Source organism: Lycorma delicatula, chromosome 13 (genome assembly GCF_047948215.1).
Source record: "Lycorma delicatula isolate Av1 chromosome 13, ASM4794821v1, whole genome shotgun sequence".
In the NCBI taxonomy this organism is placed as follows: domain Eukaryota; kingdom Metazoa; phylum Arthropoda; class Insecta; order Hemiptera; family Fulgoridae; genus Lycorma; species Lycorma delicatula.
The window spans coordinates 52,669,660-52,687,870 of record NC_134467.1 but is presented as its reverse complement, the minus strand read 5'-3'; the positions used below and the strand labels follow the sequence as shown (position 1 = coordinate 52,687,870).

At 40.8% G+C, this 18,211-nt stretch overlaps 1 protein-coding gene across 2 annotated transcripts in view; it reads left to right on the top strand.

Annotated features, from left to right (window-relative positions):
- LOC142333862 (transmembrane protein 47) overlaps positions 1-18,211 on the top strand; it is a 145,651-nt gene that overhangs the window by 37,108 nt on the left and 90,332 nt on the right. Inside the window, exons 1-2 of one of the 2 annotated variants that reach the window (XM_075381428.1) lie at positions 3,654-3,926; positions 8,668-8,743. In XM_075381428.1, coding sequence (XP_075237543.1) covers positions 8,693-8,743 — 51 coding nt within the window. In that variant the 5' untranslated portion in view covers positions 3,654-3,926; positions 8,668-8,692. Of the gene's footprint in view, positions 1-3,653; positions 3,927-8,667; positions 8,744-18,211 lie in introns of those variants that run through there. The other variant, XM_075381427.1, reaches the window with a different exon arrangement.

Sequence of the window (18,211 nt, the reverse complement as noted above, 5' to 3'; positions counted from 1 at the left end):
TTGGTTTTCAATTAACCACACATCTCAGCAACGGCCGAACTGAGACTGTACAAGACTACACTCATTTACATTCATACATGTCATCCTCCTCTTAGCGGCGAAAGAAAGTTGGAGCAGCCAGTGCACATTGCGAAGAGGCCGGGAGGCTGAGGGATTTTCGATGCGGTTTCAAGCCGGGCCAGTACCGGAGCGGAACGGCGATCACAATGCACCGGATGTAAATTTCATTCAGTTGCTCATCTCCCGCCTCCGGAAGAGGCTGCAGAACCTGGCGATGGAAGCTGGAATGGGACATCACGACTAAGGGAAGATCCTTGTACAGGTTTGTGCATGATTGGGGGATGTTGTGCCTCGAGCTCGTTTTTAAGGGCAGCGGGTGCCCGGGTGCTCACCGACCACACTAATTTGAACTAATATCTGTTTCGGTTTCGCCTGGCAGTTGAGCTGTGCGTCAGAGGGAAGGTCCAATCAAATGAACACCTGAGGTTCGACTGCCGTACTCTTGTGGCGGTAAGGGAGGGGCAGAGACCAGGCTACCCTGAAACTTAGAGGTCAAGGGAAAAATTGGCCGCTCACAAGCGGCGAGTAAATGTGGCGAGAGCCGCATTGTCGGGCCGTGTGGGAGTTCCTAGATGCGGTTGCTTTGTTCAACCGGCATTCGTAATTTCCTTAAGGAAAGATTTACCGCATTGCCGTGGTAAGCAATCCGTCAGTATGGCTGACCACCAGCCAATTATTATGGCTCCAAGCGCTACGAAATGGTGGACAGATACTTGCTGGCATTCAGCGACCTAGGCGTGGCAGCTAATTGCTGCATAGACGAAATAAATTTTTTTATTATGGACGTCATATATATGTTTTTAGTAGTTGACGGGGTGCTCCTACCCATTTTAATAAGTACATGACAAGTGAGCGGTTGGAACACGTAAGCCGATGGTGTATGGCACCGCGCTTAGTCCGCTCACGCTATTAGGCACGCTCTGGGAGCTACGTTAGGATACTGTTCGAGGCTCGGTTGCCGTTTGTGGCACAGACATTCGGTTTTGTGCTTTAGTGCGACCGATTGGGGTGGAGGCGGCAGGAGAAATGCCAAGCAAACCGTTTCGTTGTTGTTTGCTCATTCTCCACCGCGAACCGATTTTATAGTAGCTCAGTCGTGCGATAACCTGTCTGTACATTATCGCGCGACTAGTCGTGAGACGAGTGGCGTGCATCGTTATCCGATTCGATGTTCATCTTCGCCGCGGTCCTTTTCTAACTTCTGTTGCGCAACATGTTATCGCCCACCTACTGACGGTAGTTGTAACGGCAGTTTTCATCACCGTAATCCAACACGACGATGATGTCGTTAGCGTTCGCTTTTCCTCTGTTAAAAATTGAATCGCTCCTTGTTGCTTACAAACGTTGACGTACAGACGTAATCGATTTTATAATGATGGCGACCGACAGAAAAACGACAGGGAACGGCTCAACGAATTTCGAAATGTTAATAATAGGGAAATGAAACTGTAAGATGGCAGCACTTGTCGCCTTGTCCGACATTTTGTTTAACGTTACATTCAAATGCGCATTACATTCCTCCCACTCCTCCTTAACGCATTTACGTGATATTAATTCGTGTATGTATATAAAAAAAATTTGTTTACTTTTATTTACGTGTATTTTTTACTTTATAATAAATTTTTTCTAATCGAGTTTTACCCGGGGAAAAGCCGGAGCAGCATATGTATCCGTTCTTGACTTGATCGATGTAATGCATTATTTTCCATCGATGAGATTATAACGCCGTAAATTTGTTTTAAATTCACATAGAGGAAGCGAGCTGAAGCGTGTTAGGACGTGCGTTTATTTAGGAACCTATTTCTTTGTTTTTTTTCTATAAACCGTCTCTTCCCGTTATTCAGTTAACATTGTTTTAAAGCACTGTACAGAAAGGAACTCAAATTATCCGGATTAATCTTTACAAGGATGAATTCGCAGTATCAGGATTCCGGATAATCGGAAAATCGAAAAAGGTTTATCGTACGTACCGGACGTAATATTGTAATCTTTAATGCCCATCGCTTAATAAAAAGGCAAAAGTAAATGTTTTTCAATAAAATTAAAAATATTCAGAATCGTTGCAAAAAATCCAACGAGTAAAAATTTCCTAATAAAATAATGCGTCACAAAAGATGTCGTTTAAAAAACAAGCAGAAAACGTATCGAAGAAAAATTGTGTCGACGTACTCTGTGTTCTAAAAAAAAATCGTTTTTAAAAAAGTAAAGTACGTTTAACAGAACACAACGATAATCAAAACGTATCTTTCAAGACTGCTTGTACTCTCTTTAATGTCGACCTTCTACGAGCTGCAAGTTCGCATAATGTTTTTAAACAAGGAATCTGTAGAATTGGGTTTACTTTGTCGGCCCGTAGCGATAAAAAAAAGCTGACGACACATTTTTTCTGATGCACGGCTTACACGCACTACTAAATTAAAAATATTTGTCTTTTTATTATATATATAAAATTTTTTTCATTTATTTAATTCAACGTATCTAAATAAAGCGCGAGCGCATACCGTATGTAATTCGCGCGGGTGTGGAGGTACTAGCGGCGACCTTCGGCGCTAATTAAACCGATGTACTTTTACGACTTACGTAGAACATATTTCGCTTGCACATCGGCAGACCGGTGTAGCCACGAAGCTTAACGCACCAGGTACCGAGTCGATCGAGTTCAAGACTCGACCGGACCGAGTTACTTTTATACGCTTAAAATATTATTCGTCTGTCTAATTTTACCGCTCGCCTGTGACGTCACAACATAGCAGTAGTTAAAAGCATTTTTTGAGGTAGGGGTGCGATTTCGCAAAAGGTTTTTTCGTTACAAGCGTTATTTTTTAACCGTTAATAAATGCGCCTAAGAAAAATACGACCTTAATTACGCGAAACATCGAAATATCGCGGGTGACCTTGCTATACAACCTCACCCGCTTGGCCTTTTAAGATGAAAATTTAACAGCGTCGGTGCCCCAAACGTAGAAGTAATCCCACCGAGTTTGGTCAAAATCGGTCCCGCAGTTCTGATTTAGAGGCCGACACCGAACACACACGAGTACATACGAACGTTAATATCCGGTTTTTTTTGGGTTCGTTAGGTGTGAAAACCGCATATGCCCGAATCGGACCGATTACAAAATGATTTAGCGCTATCTAGACGTGAAATTCATTAGCTTTTTCGTATGAAGCCCCTGAATGCAAATCGTCGTCGTTCTTTTCGTAAGTTAATTTTATAATTAGTTTTCATACGCGTGTAAATTTACGTATGATTTTGCCGTAGACTAAAAAGCCCGTAAAATGAAAGATCGATAAAAATACACGTCCTGGTGTAGCAAAGCTTTATTTGATTTTTTTGATAGCGACTGCAGTCGGCGTCCGTTTTTATTTACCAGTATTAATAAGATTTATATAAATACGACTTGAATTACGATAACCCTGTAACCTTTATTATCCGGAGAAAAGTTTGTATTTTTTAGTCGTTTAATATATTTATTTAGTCTTAATTATTAATAACGTATTTACTTAATTTATTAATCGATAGATGTGTTATACTAACGTTAACCGTAACATATTAGTGATTTGTTGTTTTTCTGTTTTTTGTTTTCAGTTGTTAATACATTGTGTAACCGCTCGTAATTTGATATCTGGCTGAGAAATGATGCTTTTTTTATACGAATTCATAAGTGTTCTTTACCGTTTTTAAACTGCATTCGTGAAATAACATATCGATAGATATTGTGTGATTACTATTTGTATATTTAATACTTAAATTGGAATCGGTTGTGTTGTGTATAATATCTCTAATTCTACTGATACTTCCGCCTGTGGTTCATCTACCGATTGTAATTTGTGAAACTGAACTCCATCGAGTTAAACGATATAAGGTGAGTGAATTATTATTATTATTATTATTATTATTATTATTATTATTAAATTAATAGCTTTTGATGAGACGAAAGAGAAATCCTATTTTTAAAGTCGCACGTGCTCGAAATGTAATATTTCGAGCGCGAAGGGAGTATTTTCCACATTATTCTTTCGCGATTGTATTTATATCCACGATTAGTCCGTTTGATTAGTGCGCTTTTCGATTCTTTTCTGCTGTTTTAGCCTCAGATACCGTATTTATTCGGAAATGAGACCCCCTCGATTGTATCACTCTCCAATCTTTAATTCATAAAAAAAAAATTAAAAAATAATTAACAAAAAGCAGTGATATCCAAAAAATATTATGAAATTGTAAACCGTACGGTAAGAGTCTCGCAGATATCATTGCTTCCGCTCAAAAAACAAAAATTTCTGTAATATAAATAAAACTGTTTTTAACAAAACGATGAACTCTTGCCCGATTTCATTTTCTAAACAACGAATAATAATAATAGTGTTATTTGTATTACACGTACATGAAATCGGGCCGGTAAGAGTTTTGTAACAATTATTTTTTTTTTTTTGCTTATTATAGAACGCTTAAATATTGTTTATTATCTATTATTGTATATCTATACAATAATAATTATTATCGATATCATATATTTAACGTGTTTTTTTTTAAAAACTAAATTCCAGATTAATAACAGATTTTGATAATAGAAATATTGCGTCTTACCGTTTTTGATATCAGCATCGTTTAGTTAAAAACAGTTTTATTTATATTACAGAAATTTCTGTTTTTTGAGATGAAGAAATGATATCTGCGAGACGCTTACCGTACGGTTTTTTTGGATATTTAATTATTAATATAAATATTGCTTCGCTTCAAATCTTGGCAACGGTTTAGTATTCGTAGGTAAGATAAATCATTTTAACAATTTTTTTGTCAAGCGACAATTTAAAAAAAAAAATGAAATCCTTAGGATAAATTTTGAAGGCGTATTTGGATTTTGCGTTAAAAAATAGATAGATGATAACGCCCAAAATTATCGTGTAACAAAACCCTTTCGATTACTGTACCGTCATATTTTGACGTCAGTTTTTTTTTCAGTTCGAATTTTCTTTCTTGCCGAAATCTCATTGCGGTTCAGAACTTTTTGAATTTTTTTTATTTCTGCCGTGAAGTTTTTTCTTCTCTTCGAGAATTTTTTTCACTTCATTTATTAAAAAACCTAAAGACAGCGTGTACTGCTGCGGCTACGTTTTTACCTTGTTCCTTACTAAATAGGTCGCTTTATTTTTTTCTATTTTCTCGTCACCGTTTACGCGATAAAGCCTGCTTATGCGTCTTCTTTCCTTACTTTGCGTATGTCCTTTAAACGTTCATCGTAAAATTAACGTTTAAAGTTAAAAAATTAAATAAATAATTCGTGAAATGAAAATTTTACATTGTAAAAATGCATTTTTTTCTGTTTAGCCTCCGGAACCGCCGTAAGGTATTACTTCAAAGGACGATATGTATGAATGTAAATGCAGGCTTGTACAGTCGCAGGTCGACCGGTCCTGAGATGTGCGGTTAATTGAAACGTGACCGCCAAAGAACACCGGTATCCACGATCTAGTATTCGAATCCTAGGACTTGAACCTTAGAACTGTCGAATTCGAAATCGGCTGATTTACGTCGACTAGTTAACCGCTAGACCCGGTCCGGCGGGCCTGGGTTTACACTTAATTGTTTGACGGTACTCCTGGACTAAAAAAACCGTAATTACACGACCGGAAATAATTAAATAAAAAAATAACCGAACCGCGTAGAAAATTTGTCTACGCGCAAAAGTAGTTACAGTATCTTAGAACGCGTCCATACAGTTTTAGCAAATCGTGGTGTACAGTGGCGATGCGACCTCGGTCCTACTTGCATATCGATTCTTACTGCTAACGTACAGCGGGTGAGAAGCTATCTCCGTTTACCGATGTTGCGTCTATTTTCTGCCGTAAATTACAGCGATAGCGGGTACGAGCGGTAAAATACATCTCGTATGGAGTCCCGGCCTTAATATGAAGTACAGTTCTTATTTGACATTCATTTGACTCGCTGTTATTATCTTTTGTTTATTAACAGTAATTAAATATTCATAATAAAATTGCGATTATAAATTAATCGGTACGCGTTCCGCATTTCATCTTTATTTTTAACGCCGATTGTCGGTCGTAAATATTTTATCGCGTCCAAATTTCACGAATTACATAATACTTAATTACTCTTCTCTTTTTATCCGCATACATCTGCTGCATGTAAAACAATCTTACTTCGCGTCTTCTTTTTCCCCCGATACGCTTCGTTGCCGGACTAACTTTGTCTTTTGTTTTTCCTGAAAACATTTATTTTTAAAATTATCCCTGTGCGAGATTTATTCTTTAATATTTAATTTCTTCGGATCTTTTTCTCTTTGTCGAAACCGGTTATTTTTGGTTTTAAATTTAGAAAGAAGATTAATTTTATCGCAAAGCGCATCGATAAATTCCACCGTAAGCCGACCGCCTGCCCTTGTTAGCAATAAATCCGTGCCGTTCACAGTCTAATTTTTGTTTTATAGCGAAAGGACAGCGACATCGTTGATTCTCAACGTCGCTGTTTTGTTTCCTAAGTAAGAAATTCATCCGTCATCCAGGAGGCCGTTCAAATTTAGCGCTCGGACCGGCTAACTTCGGTACTTCGATTACCGTACTGTACTGATGAGAAGTTTATCGCTGCACAAATGAAGGTGTTTTTTTGGAATCCGACAGCCGCTTTTTTAATCTTTTCTTTCAAATCGGTGGGTATTTGCAGAGGAATTATAAAACCAAATTTAACCCGCGTACGTTTCGCTCGTTAAGCTTGACTGGCGAGCGTAGGTTAAGTTTGGTTTTACAGTGTCTCTGCAAATACCCACTAATTTGAAAAAAAAATTGAAAAAAGATCGGCTCTCGGATTCCGAAAAAGAATCGAAATTAAATCTTTATCCGTTTTTGAGGTAATCGAAAAACGTTTTACGATGTTGAATATTTAAACTCGACTTTACGGGTTTAGGAGCTAAATACGATCGAAGTCCATTTACTAATGCCCGTGCTAATATATTTAATCGCTACGATACCGTTTAATAATGCGTCTTCGGTTTTGCTTTATTTACCTGTAAATCTTTGTACATATCCTTCGCTGAATTCATCCTAAACATTTTTGTAACCGGTGCACAATTTCCGGCAAACTACCACTCGCTTCGCAGTAACATTCAATAACCCCCCCCCCCCTTACGATTTCTTTATCTTTGCCTCTAGTTAGGCCTTTTATACTACGGTTCGGGTAAAAAGCGACTTGATAATTCCACGGACAACAGTTATCGCTTTTCTTAATCGACAGGATAATCGCCACCAGGATTTTGGCATCACAGTAAGAGCTTGCGGTGCAGCCTAGAACTATTTATTACCGTTTTGTTTGTCTCGGGAAGAAGAGCTCGAAAGTTAAAATATCTGAAGTCGTTTCTTTTGTCGTTTAGGAACCGAAGACCGGTTACGCTTTATCGGCAAAGCGGTTAGTTATCCGATTAAAATATTTTTACTACGAAAACGGCTGAAATTCTTATGCGACTTTACACGCCACAAACTTTGAAAACTCGGGAGATTTGCGAAATTTTTGCGTCCTCCCGACGCGATTCCCCTTTAGGCCTTTCGGTCAAGCCGGAACGCACCCGGTTTTGATCTAGTTTTACGGAGGGTGTGACGTGCTCTCTTCGCAAAGAGGATCGCACAATTTGGTCGGAGGCGGTCGCCCGCCTAGGAAGGAAGGGTAATCTTGGTTTTGGAGATTCGTGTTCCGGGCGTCTGAGTAGGGCTATCTACGTTTTCTCGAGACGTACCTTTTTCTTCTTACGTCTGCCTTTTCTTCCTATTAGCCGACTCTTCGTGTTTGTCGGTTATAAATACTTACGACCGATAACCTCAAAAATCGAAAAACGAATCCTGTAAAGGGCGTCACAAAAAAAAGCGCAGGGCCCTTTTTTCTTCCCGGCGGACGGCTACTGAATTTCTTCTCGATTCTTTTGCCGCCGTCTTCAGGCGTGCTTCTTCTTAATAATTACGAATAGAAGTGTAGCAGTTTCATATTTAATATTAATCTAAATTACGCGCTTTCTTCAGCGAGGCTGGCCGCGATCTCTAAATAATGTTTGTCGACCGAAAGCTGCAAATAGATACTGCGTCTCTTAAACGCCTGCAGATGCTTCGATTCCTTTCTGTTATCGTCCGTGTTTCGGCCGAGTATGTAATTATACGGACGTAAATGTAATTTACGAATTATTAAGTTTGCCTTCCCGGGTTGCTGTTCTACTTCGAATCGAACGTTTAATCGGCTAAAAGTTTCCTCCTTTCTGCAAACGGCCGGTTATATCTCCCGTCTGCGGTCAGACTAAAACTCGATTCGTCACCGACATTCGGCGGTGATTAGCCCTCTCTGGTTTTATTTTCCGTACCGCTTACGGATTCGCACTTTTCTCTTTACTAATTTTGAATCTGCGAATTTTTAACTTCCCGTCCCGTTCTTCCTCTATGTTAATATCAGCCGCAAAGATTATCGTTTCGATAGAGATCGATCTTAAGTACGGTCGGAGCTAAATTTTGTTAAATGTTATTCTGTGTGTTTGTACAAGTATTTATTCATTTATAGTTATAGATTTTTATTATTTCATTGTTTTACATTATTTTCTTACGTATTGTTTACAGTTCTTGCCGTCCTACTGACGACAAAATGGCACCGACAACTACCATAGAAACTATTACGATCACCCGGCCGCTCAAGGTAAGTTTATTATTAATATTATCGGCAAATTACATAAATGTGGAATTCTTATCTCGCTACGGCTGTTACATTAAAATTAAAAAAAGACATTTAAGGTTTGCTTTTCTCTGTTTAGCCTTTGACGGTTTTTTTTTCAAATATACCGTCGGCTTTTTAAATATCGACCGCTTAATTATTTTTACTTAAAACCTACCTGATAAATTACGAAAGACAAATTCGAAACGATCGTTTTAATTGCAAATTTAGTAAGCGGTTTTAGATATCGGTTTCTACCGCTAGTGATTTTGAAGATATTTCACTAACTTCGGTAACTCGTGTAAAATTAATAACTCGTTGTATACTTCTATATGTGATTTAAGTAAATATTTTACTTAAATCTCGCGCTTTATGTGGGTCTGATCGTTCGTGCTTCTTTACACGCATAATATTTGCGGATCCGCTTAAATAATTTCAGCCGTACGTCGAGCGATTTCGACAAACGAGGCGTTATTTTTTCACGATAGAAAGTTTAATGTTTTATATTTACGGAGCGGTTGACGATTACGAAAATTAAATCGCGACCGTTTTTGAATTTTCAAAGGTATAAATCCTTAAACTCGTTTATTTTGTACAAGTTGTCGGGCGCTTAAGCTTTTACGCTGAATATCGTTGAAACATCGAACCGTTCTTAAGGTACACAATTTTTTCAAAAGAAAAAACAAAATGCCGGACCGATACAAAAAGAGCGCGATAAGAGGTGTCTGCGCGTTAACCTTTTTGTTGACCTTGATGTCCTGAATCGGTTCCTTAAATTTGGCCGACGGCTCTCGGAACGTACTTTCCGAAGAACAAAAGGGTGACTGCTGCGGGTCGTTTCTGATGCGCGGTTTAAACGCGCAACTTTGTTTAAAATATTTATGTTTTTATTTAAATATAACGTTTTTCGTTTATTTAATTCAAAAATTGTAACTGAAGCGCGGTACTTGTGGCGACGTTTGGCGCCTACTATAATAATGTACTTGTAATTTCACAACTTACGTAGAACAAATTTCGCTTGTACGGTCGGCAGACCGATGTAGTAGCAAAGCTTAAAGCACCAGGTACGGCGTCGATCGGGCGACCGAGTTACTTTTTTACGCGATAAATATTAATTTATTTAATTCCAACGCTCCCCTGTGACGTCACAACATAGCATTACGACTTTAACAGCATTTTTGTGTCGAGGGTGCGATTTTACAAAAAAATGTATTTGCAAATGTTATTTTTTAATCGTTAACAAATACGACTAAGAAAAACACGACGTTAATCAGGCGAAATCTCGAGATATTGAGTGCGACCTCGCTGTACAGCCTCACCCTCTTGACCTTTAAGTTGAAAATTTAACGGCATCGATGTCCCGTATGTAGAAGTAGTCTGAGCGGTTTAATCAAAATCGATCCGGTAGTTTTTGAGATATAAGGTGATTTAGAGGCAGATACCGAACACGCGAATATACGAACATTAATACGTGTAAAAGTTTCATCCGTCCTGTATTTTGGGTTCCTTAGGTATAAAAACGTCAAGATCCGATGAAAATCGCATATTTCCAAACCGATCACAATTTTTTTCCCTTTTTGAGTTATATAGGTATCTAGACGGGAAAGTAAAAATATGGGTTCCGTGATGCCCTGCGTGCGATCGGGATCGAACAAAAGTTAGGCTAAAAGTAAAGTTTGTCTTTAGGTTAAAGGTTTTTTCTTTGATCCTTTTTTGTATAAAAAAGGATCAAAGATAATCTTAAGGATCTTTTTTCGATAATTGATTTTTATATATATTTATATAGGGGAAATTTTAACCTTTTTAATGATTTAATAATCTAATAAATGTTCATCGTATTAAGTTCAATTTCTATGCGAAATTTAAAAAAACATTAAAAATGGCGAAAACCACCCCTTTTTACCAACATCACTTTTTACGCCACCGATGCCCCATATAATGAAATTTTTTGAGACGGTCCGGAGATATTAATCGTAGTACAGGACAACGGACGTAGGTACAAATACATTTTTTAAAATTTCTACGTGTTTTAACTGACGTAGCGGTTCGTGAAACGTCTACGTTCGTAAAAAACCAGACGTCGAAATTTTTGACCGATCTATTATACGTTCCCTTTATAGCAATAGCCGGTAAAATAAAAAAAAATTTTTTTCGAAAAATTGTTTTCCTTTAATCTTTGTTTCTGTTTTTCATAAAATTCTTTTTGAGCGAATAAATCATATATATTTAATAATTTAACAGAGAACGCTGTAGAGAGAAAGAGACAGATAATTACTGCTACCGTAATAAGTGATGATTTAGACAAAATCTGTTATCAATCTTTGTTAGATTTAATTCTTGAATCCGATAAGTTTTCTGTTTAAAATAAGATGCGAGCAAGCGAGACGTTTTTGAAAAGCGGTAAAGGCTCTCAAAAAATTATTTAAAATAAAAAGAACCCTGACCAGCGAAGAAATTTCTGTCTACTAAAATCGGAAATAGAGCGGTAATCAGATATAGCGTCGTCTAAATGGTATTTCTGAAAAATTTGTGCACCCGTTTCAATTTTTACTCGAATAAAAATTCTGCCCTGACTTATTACATTCCTTCTGCCGTATTTTTTACGGCAGAAGGTTATTTTTTACGACTGCTTAACCCGTTTTAATTCGGTTAAGCAGTCGAATAGCGGAGCCCCGATAAAACTAAAGCTTAAAGTGTTTTAACTGCGTTTAAAATAAAATCATCCGTGTAACTTTTGCGGTACCGCTTTTAATTCGATGGAAAACGATAACAATTTATTTTGTATTCCTTTAAATTAGAAAAGTACGAAAAGGTAAGAGTAAATTTTTTTTCATCGACCGTTTCCAAGTTGAAAACTTATTTTGTATATTTTGATGTACAGACTAAAAATAGCTTTTATCGTGTACGAGTAGAAAAGTAAATTACACCTAATCCACAATTACGAGGGATATCTCTAAAATAAAGACCGTTCGGAAATTTCTCTCCTCAAGGTTGACGAACCTGTGTAGTTCACGGTCACGCTAGTAATGTACACATTGCATTGTTGTTTGTGAGTTGTCGCGTTGTAGTATCTTTCATTACGTTATAAAATAAATAAGAAAATCGATTTTGCCGCCGACTGTGAAATACGTGGAGTCATACGTTTTCTAAGCCGGCTGAAATTCATAGCAGTCGGTTGCTGTGTACGGTGATAATGTAATGAATGAAAGAAACTTCCGAAAATGGTGTGAACGGTTTAGAAATAACAGAATTAATGTGCCTGTTGAAAAACGTTCGGGGAGGTCGTCGGTAGACACCGAGGACTTGATGAAATGATGAAACGCGTCGATGATGAAATCAGAAAAGATAGTCTCTCAACGATTTCCTACCTGGCTCTTATTTTCCTGATGTTTCAAGAGCTGTAATCGGTCGCATTGTTCGTGACCGTTTAAGCTTCAGAAAGGTTAGTCCACGTCGGATGCCGCACGTCTTAACGGAACGTCACAAAAAAATCCGAATGGGATCTGCTTTGGAATTTTTGATGCGCTACACAGAAAAAGGCGATGACTTCCTTAAATTCAATCGTCACCGGCGATGAAACGTGGATTTCGGATTACACGCCAGAGAGAAAACGGCAGTCAAGTGAATGGCGTCATCGTCGATCACCAACCACACCGACAAAGGTCAAGCCACAGCCGTTTGGACGCAAACTGATGGCCACAGTCTTTTCGGATCGGTTTGGCATCGGTTTGATCGATTTCGTGCCGCGTGAAACGACTATAAATGCAGAAGCATACTGCAAAACTGTACGTAAGTTACGGCGCTCCATTCAAAATCGGCGACGTGGGCGGCTGCACGATAATGTACGTCCACATTTTGCGGATCCGACACTTGATATACCGGGAACATTTGGATGGGAAATCTACGATCACCCACCATATAGTCCGGCCTTATCAATCGCGGAGGGCTGGATGATCTGTGCCCAAGACGAAGTTATGCTTCTCAAGGATGCAGACAAATTTCGTACAGTCGAAACCCTCGCATTAAGTATAAAGGCCGAGTAATCATCTTTAATTTTGTTTAAGAGGCACCCACCTTGAGCTATTCCGGTAGCCCACCACCCCTGCAGTTCCTAGGCCGAAGCCTTCGCCTGCAGTCCTCAAAAGCCCTCGGAACTTTTATGCCATAGAGGCATTCACCAGGCTAAGATGTCCCCCCCCTCAGCCATCCTCGGTTTCCCTCCGGCCTCATCAGGAGATTCTCGGACCGGCACACAAATGCCAACCCGATCATTTCTTTCAACGTGATCGCCGTCCAAACAGCCTCATACGTCCTAGCACAGACGATCCGTGAAATCCTTGCATGCTCTGCTTACAATCTCCGCTGAAGATCTTCAACCGTGGGCCGCCCTGCCCTATGCGGAGTCCTGGTTGGCTCAAACAGGAGGCATGACCCGGGCGAGCCATACAACCCTAACCAGTCGGGCTGTCCGAACTACCTATTTGAAAAGATGCTTCTGATGTAACGCTCAAAAACTTTCAGACCGGCCTTCGAAAACAACAGAGCCGAAATGTCAAAGTTCAACTCGAGCCGCTGAAGGTCACGGAGCAACCTGTCTCTTGCTAAAGCGTACCGCACACAATCATATAAGACGTGAAACACCGTCTCTGGCTGACCACACTCCGAGCAGTTCGGATCCGTCACCAAGCGAAAGGAGTAAAGCTTTGCCCGGAACTCGTCGTGTCCTTAGAGCACCTGAGTCGTTATGTGGTCTGGCTGCACCTGGCAACTCGTACAGCGACGTCGAACGTCCGGAAATATTGCGTAGGTATGCCGCCCCACTGTTGCGGCATCCCACCTTCGCTGCCATTTCTCAAAGCCGGCAAGCTCGACAACTCGCTCGATCCACCGTCCACCGTCCCGATCTCCTCAGACGGTATTTCTCTGCTCTCTCCCAGGCTGAGATATCCAAGGGCTTTACTCCCGCTATCACCGTCAGAGCCTCTCCTGACACAGTGCGATACGCCTTCGTTAAAGCTAATAGCGCCAAGCGCTGAGACCGGTTCAACATAGTACAATAATATTGCATCTCAAGTCGCCGTGTCCACACAGCTGAGGCAAACAACATTATCGACTCAAAAAGGCCCTTGTATAATATCTTTAAAGCCACAAAATCTAGGTCCCATGTCGTGCCCGACACTCGCCGCAAGCTGTTGAATGCGGCACAAGCCTTGTTTCCGACCGACCGAAAATGATCTTTAAAAGTACCTCGATCATCCAAAAGCACACCCAAGTACCGTTGGCAATCGACAAACTGCAGACGTCGCCCGCCTAGCTGGACGACGGGCCGCCTACCTGGGTGAAACCTACCTTTCAACATCATCGCCGTGGACTTCCCATAGTTAAATTCCAATTTATGTTGCCGTGCCCATACGAGTAGCTGATGGCATGCCCTCTCTGTCTTCTGCTCTAGGTCGACACGGGAAGTTCCCGGCACCAGCAACAACGCATCATCTGCGTAAGCTACGACTCCGCATCCAGGCGGGAATCGTACCCGCAACAACGTATCAAATTCCACCGACCACAACAGTGGGCTAAGAAACTGCCCTGGGGGCTCCCCTTAGACAACACTTTGGTCCGTTCAAACTGACCTCGACGAAGCACCACTCGTCTGTCTTGGAAGAAGCTCTTAAACAACGCCATCTCTTCTTGCGTCACTCCACGTCTGCCCAGTTGGTAAAGGACAGACGACCACCAAAGGTTGTCAAAAGCACCACGGATGTCGAGGAATATACCTAAAAGGTACCGGTCGGTCTCCGCTATCACCCGTTGAACATGGCAGATAGCATCCTCCGGACTGGAGCCACGGCGGAACCCAAACTGCCGCTGACTGAGGCTCCCATTTTCACAAAAGCGGGTCGAAACCCGAAAATACAAAATCTTCTCAAACAACTTTCCAACTGAAGACAGCAACGTCAGTGGTCTGTAAGATGTCACTTGTGCGGGATCCTTCCCCGAGCCTCTATATAGCACCACAAGCTTCCCCAGCTTCCAGCACACGGGGAACCGAGACACCCTCAAAACGGCGTTGCATAAATAGAGCAGATCTTCCAGGCAGCAAGAAACCGATCTTCTCAGCAATTCAACTGTGACGCCGTCCGGCCCAGGGGCCCTGCCCTGGCGCATAGAATATAGTGCGTCCAACAGCTCCTCCTCTGTTATCAAGGCCGAGCGCTCTGCAAGTACCATAGTGGCTACTTCCTGGCGAACACGACCGTGGTAGGCCGTCTCGCCCGCCAAACTGTCATTAGGCAGCATGCCTTCAAGCAGTAACTGCAGTACCTCCTCCAAGCTCGACTCCACTCCATCTAGCGTTCTGAGACCAGAGAAGACCTGCTCTCTCTTCTGTTTTCTGAATGTGATGCGGTAAACCGGGCCCCAAGGATCCCTTCGACCTTGTTCTGATACAAATCGCCTCCAAGAAAGCCGCCGTGCTTCAAGCACCCGAGCCCGGTATATATTACATACCTGCCGGTAAGCTGCAAATAAACGAACGGCTGAGTAATCGGCCGAGTGAGAGTTCATAAGTACCTAGTTGTTTTGTTTGATGAGAAGTTGCTTTTTAGAACCGCATTAGACAAGTAGCGGCGGACGCCGTCTCAGTGATGCACAAACTTAGGAGGATTGTTCGGAAGGACTATGAGTTGTCTGACCGTCAAATGTACACGGTGTACTGAGGTGTCTTTGAAAGCGACCTCTTACGTGGCCCCCGTTTGGGGGCATAGGTTTGGTATGAATAGAGCACTTGTTCAAAATTTAAGGAGTGCCCAGCGCAGAGACTTGATTTTACGCACTGGTGTTTTTAATACAACCTCTTACGAGGCTACCATTCTATTGAGAAAGGCTCTCCCAGTCGATTTAGTGGTGAAAGTTCGGGCAGCCATGTGGAGATTGCGAAGAGGCCGGGAGGCCGAGGTATCGGGGATGCGGTTTCGGGCCGGGCAAGTAACGGAACGGAACGGTGATATACCGTATCTAAATTTCGTTCAGTTGCCTATCTCCCGTCTGCGGAAGAGGCTGCAGAGCCTCGCGATGGAAGCACGGCAGCTGGAACGGGGCACCACGACTAAGGGAAGATCCGTGTTCCAAGATTTGAACCGATATTTGTTTCGGTTCCGCCTGGCAGCCGATGAGCTGTGCGTCTGCGGGGAGGTCCAGACAAACGAACACCTGATGTTTGACTGCCCTGCTGGGGTGGCCAGAGACCGGGCCACCCTGGAACTTCGTGGTGATGGGGAAAATTGGCCGCTCACAAGCGACGAGTCAATGCGGCGAGAGCCGCATGGTCGGACCGTGTGGGAGTTCCTAACTGAGTTTACTATGTTCGACCGACATCAGTAGGTTACTTAAGGGAAAGACTCCGTACGCACTGCTACGGGAAGCTAACCTGGAGATATATGACTGACCACCAGCCAATTAGGGCTCCAAGCGCTTTAATATGGCGGACAAGTACTTGCTGGCATTCAGCAAGTAGGCGTGGCAGCGATTGCAGTCTAGACGAAGTAAATTTTAATTTACGGACGTCTTATTTATATATTTATTTATTTAGTAGTTGACGGGGTGAGCCTACCCGTTTTAGTAAATATATGATAAGTGAGCGATTTATACACGTAAGCCGATGGTGTATGGCACCACGCTGTTTGGTAAGCTCTAGGAGCTATTTAGGACACCGGTCGCTTAACTGTTTCCAGGCTCAGTAGCCGTTTGCGGCACAGACATTCGGTTTATGCTTTAGGGCGACCGAACGGGGTGGCGGCGGGAGAAATGCCAAGCACACCGATATAGTCCGGACTTAGCTCCTTCTGATTACCATTTGTTTGGGAAGTTGAAAAAATCTTTGAGCGGTAAGCATTCGCGGATGATGATAAACTTAAAAATGCCGTTAATCAGTGGCTAAATGGACTGGCGGCAGAAGAATACGACGAGGGTATATCGAGACTGGTGTTTCGCTACGATAAACGTCTTAATTCATGTAGCTTTGATATGTAGATGTAGTATAAGGTATGTATTTTAAGAGAAATAAAAAATATTTATGAACGTTTTACAATAAAGCGGTCTTTACTTTAGAGATAACCTCTCGTACATTCGAAATGCACGTTCAAACTAAACCGATCATCAGGTGGCTTGCCCTTTGATTGTTTTTGGAGATGGTTAAAAAAAAATCGCATGCTTATATTATTGTGTGTTACGGCGACTATTAATAAGTTTGCGCTAAAAAAATTATAAAGGTTTTTTATTACCGATATTTTTTAGCAGTTTAAATAGTAGGAAAACCGATGCACTATCGACTAGAAGTGTTTTAGGTAGATTTCGTAACAAAGCAAGCTATTGTAACGGGTACCTTGATTCGACTTTACTTCGCGTTTCACATTCCCCAGACCCTAAAACCACCTTCCGTTCGAATATATATATATATATATTTCACTTTCTTGTGGACACGATAACTGCCGTAATTTTGCGCCAGTCACTTTCCAGTTGTTCCTTAAAAAAACTCGACTTGTTAACGGCCAAAATCGGACTGTGGGGGTGAAATTGGGGTGGCTTTTTCGAAAAAACAAAATATTGCTATAACTTTCTTATTAGTAAACTATCGAATTCGTTTAGTTCCTGCTTTTTTTTTGGATAAAGGCCTAAAACCTATGTAAGTAAAGTTTTTTGATATCATCAACCATCGGCTGATGGGGTGGAAAAAATGAGGTTTTGAAGACGCAAATCATATTTCCCTTAATAGGCACAGTATCGCATCGGTTTAAAGTGGTAGTAGTCCTCTAAACGACAAACCCTTACGGCAAGGAACGACCAAACGTTTGCTGGAATTGTAAGAAGATGGGCTTGTCGTACGCTAGAGATGAGAAACTTTTTTTCACGTGCAACTATTGTCGTATCGAGTAAGTTTGAGGTGGAAATCTTTTTTATCCCCCTCTTAGCACCGGTGAAGTCTTTTTTCAACCTTTTTATTTTAATTTAATTATATTGATTTTTTAATAATTATTAACATCTTTTGTTTGTAAAAAAGGTTTTACGATAAATAATTCATTAATAACAATAAAAAAATGAAAAAAATCAGCAGTTATTGGTGAAATAAAATTTTATTTACTCTTCATTTAAAAAAAAAAGAAGAAAGAAATAAAGTAGGATTCGAACCCCATTTACCTACTCCTTGTAAGAGCAGAATATTTCATTAATTAAAATTTTATTTGGCTATAACTCTGAACCGATGAAAATTAGTACCTTTTATGATGTATCGTTGAAGAGCTCTCGATGAGGACTTATTACTGCAGTTAAGAAAAACTCCAAAATCCAAATGTTTTGGATCTTGGGCTTTTTTTGACGCTTTTGGTACAGTCGATTGTAATCAAAAAGGGAGATGCACAGTCAGATGTTACTACAGTCCTAAATCCAAAATTTCAACAT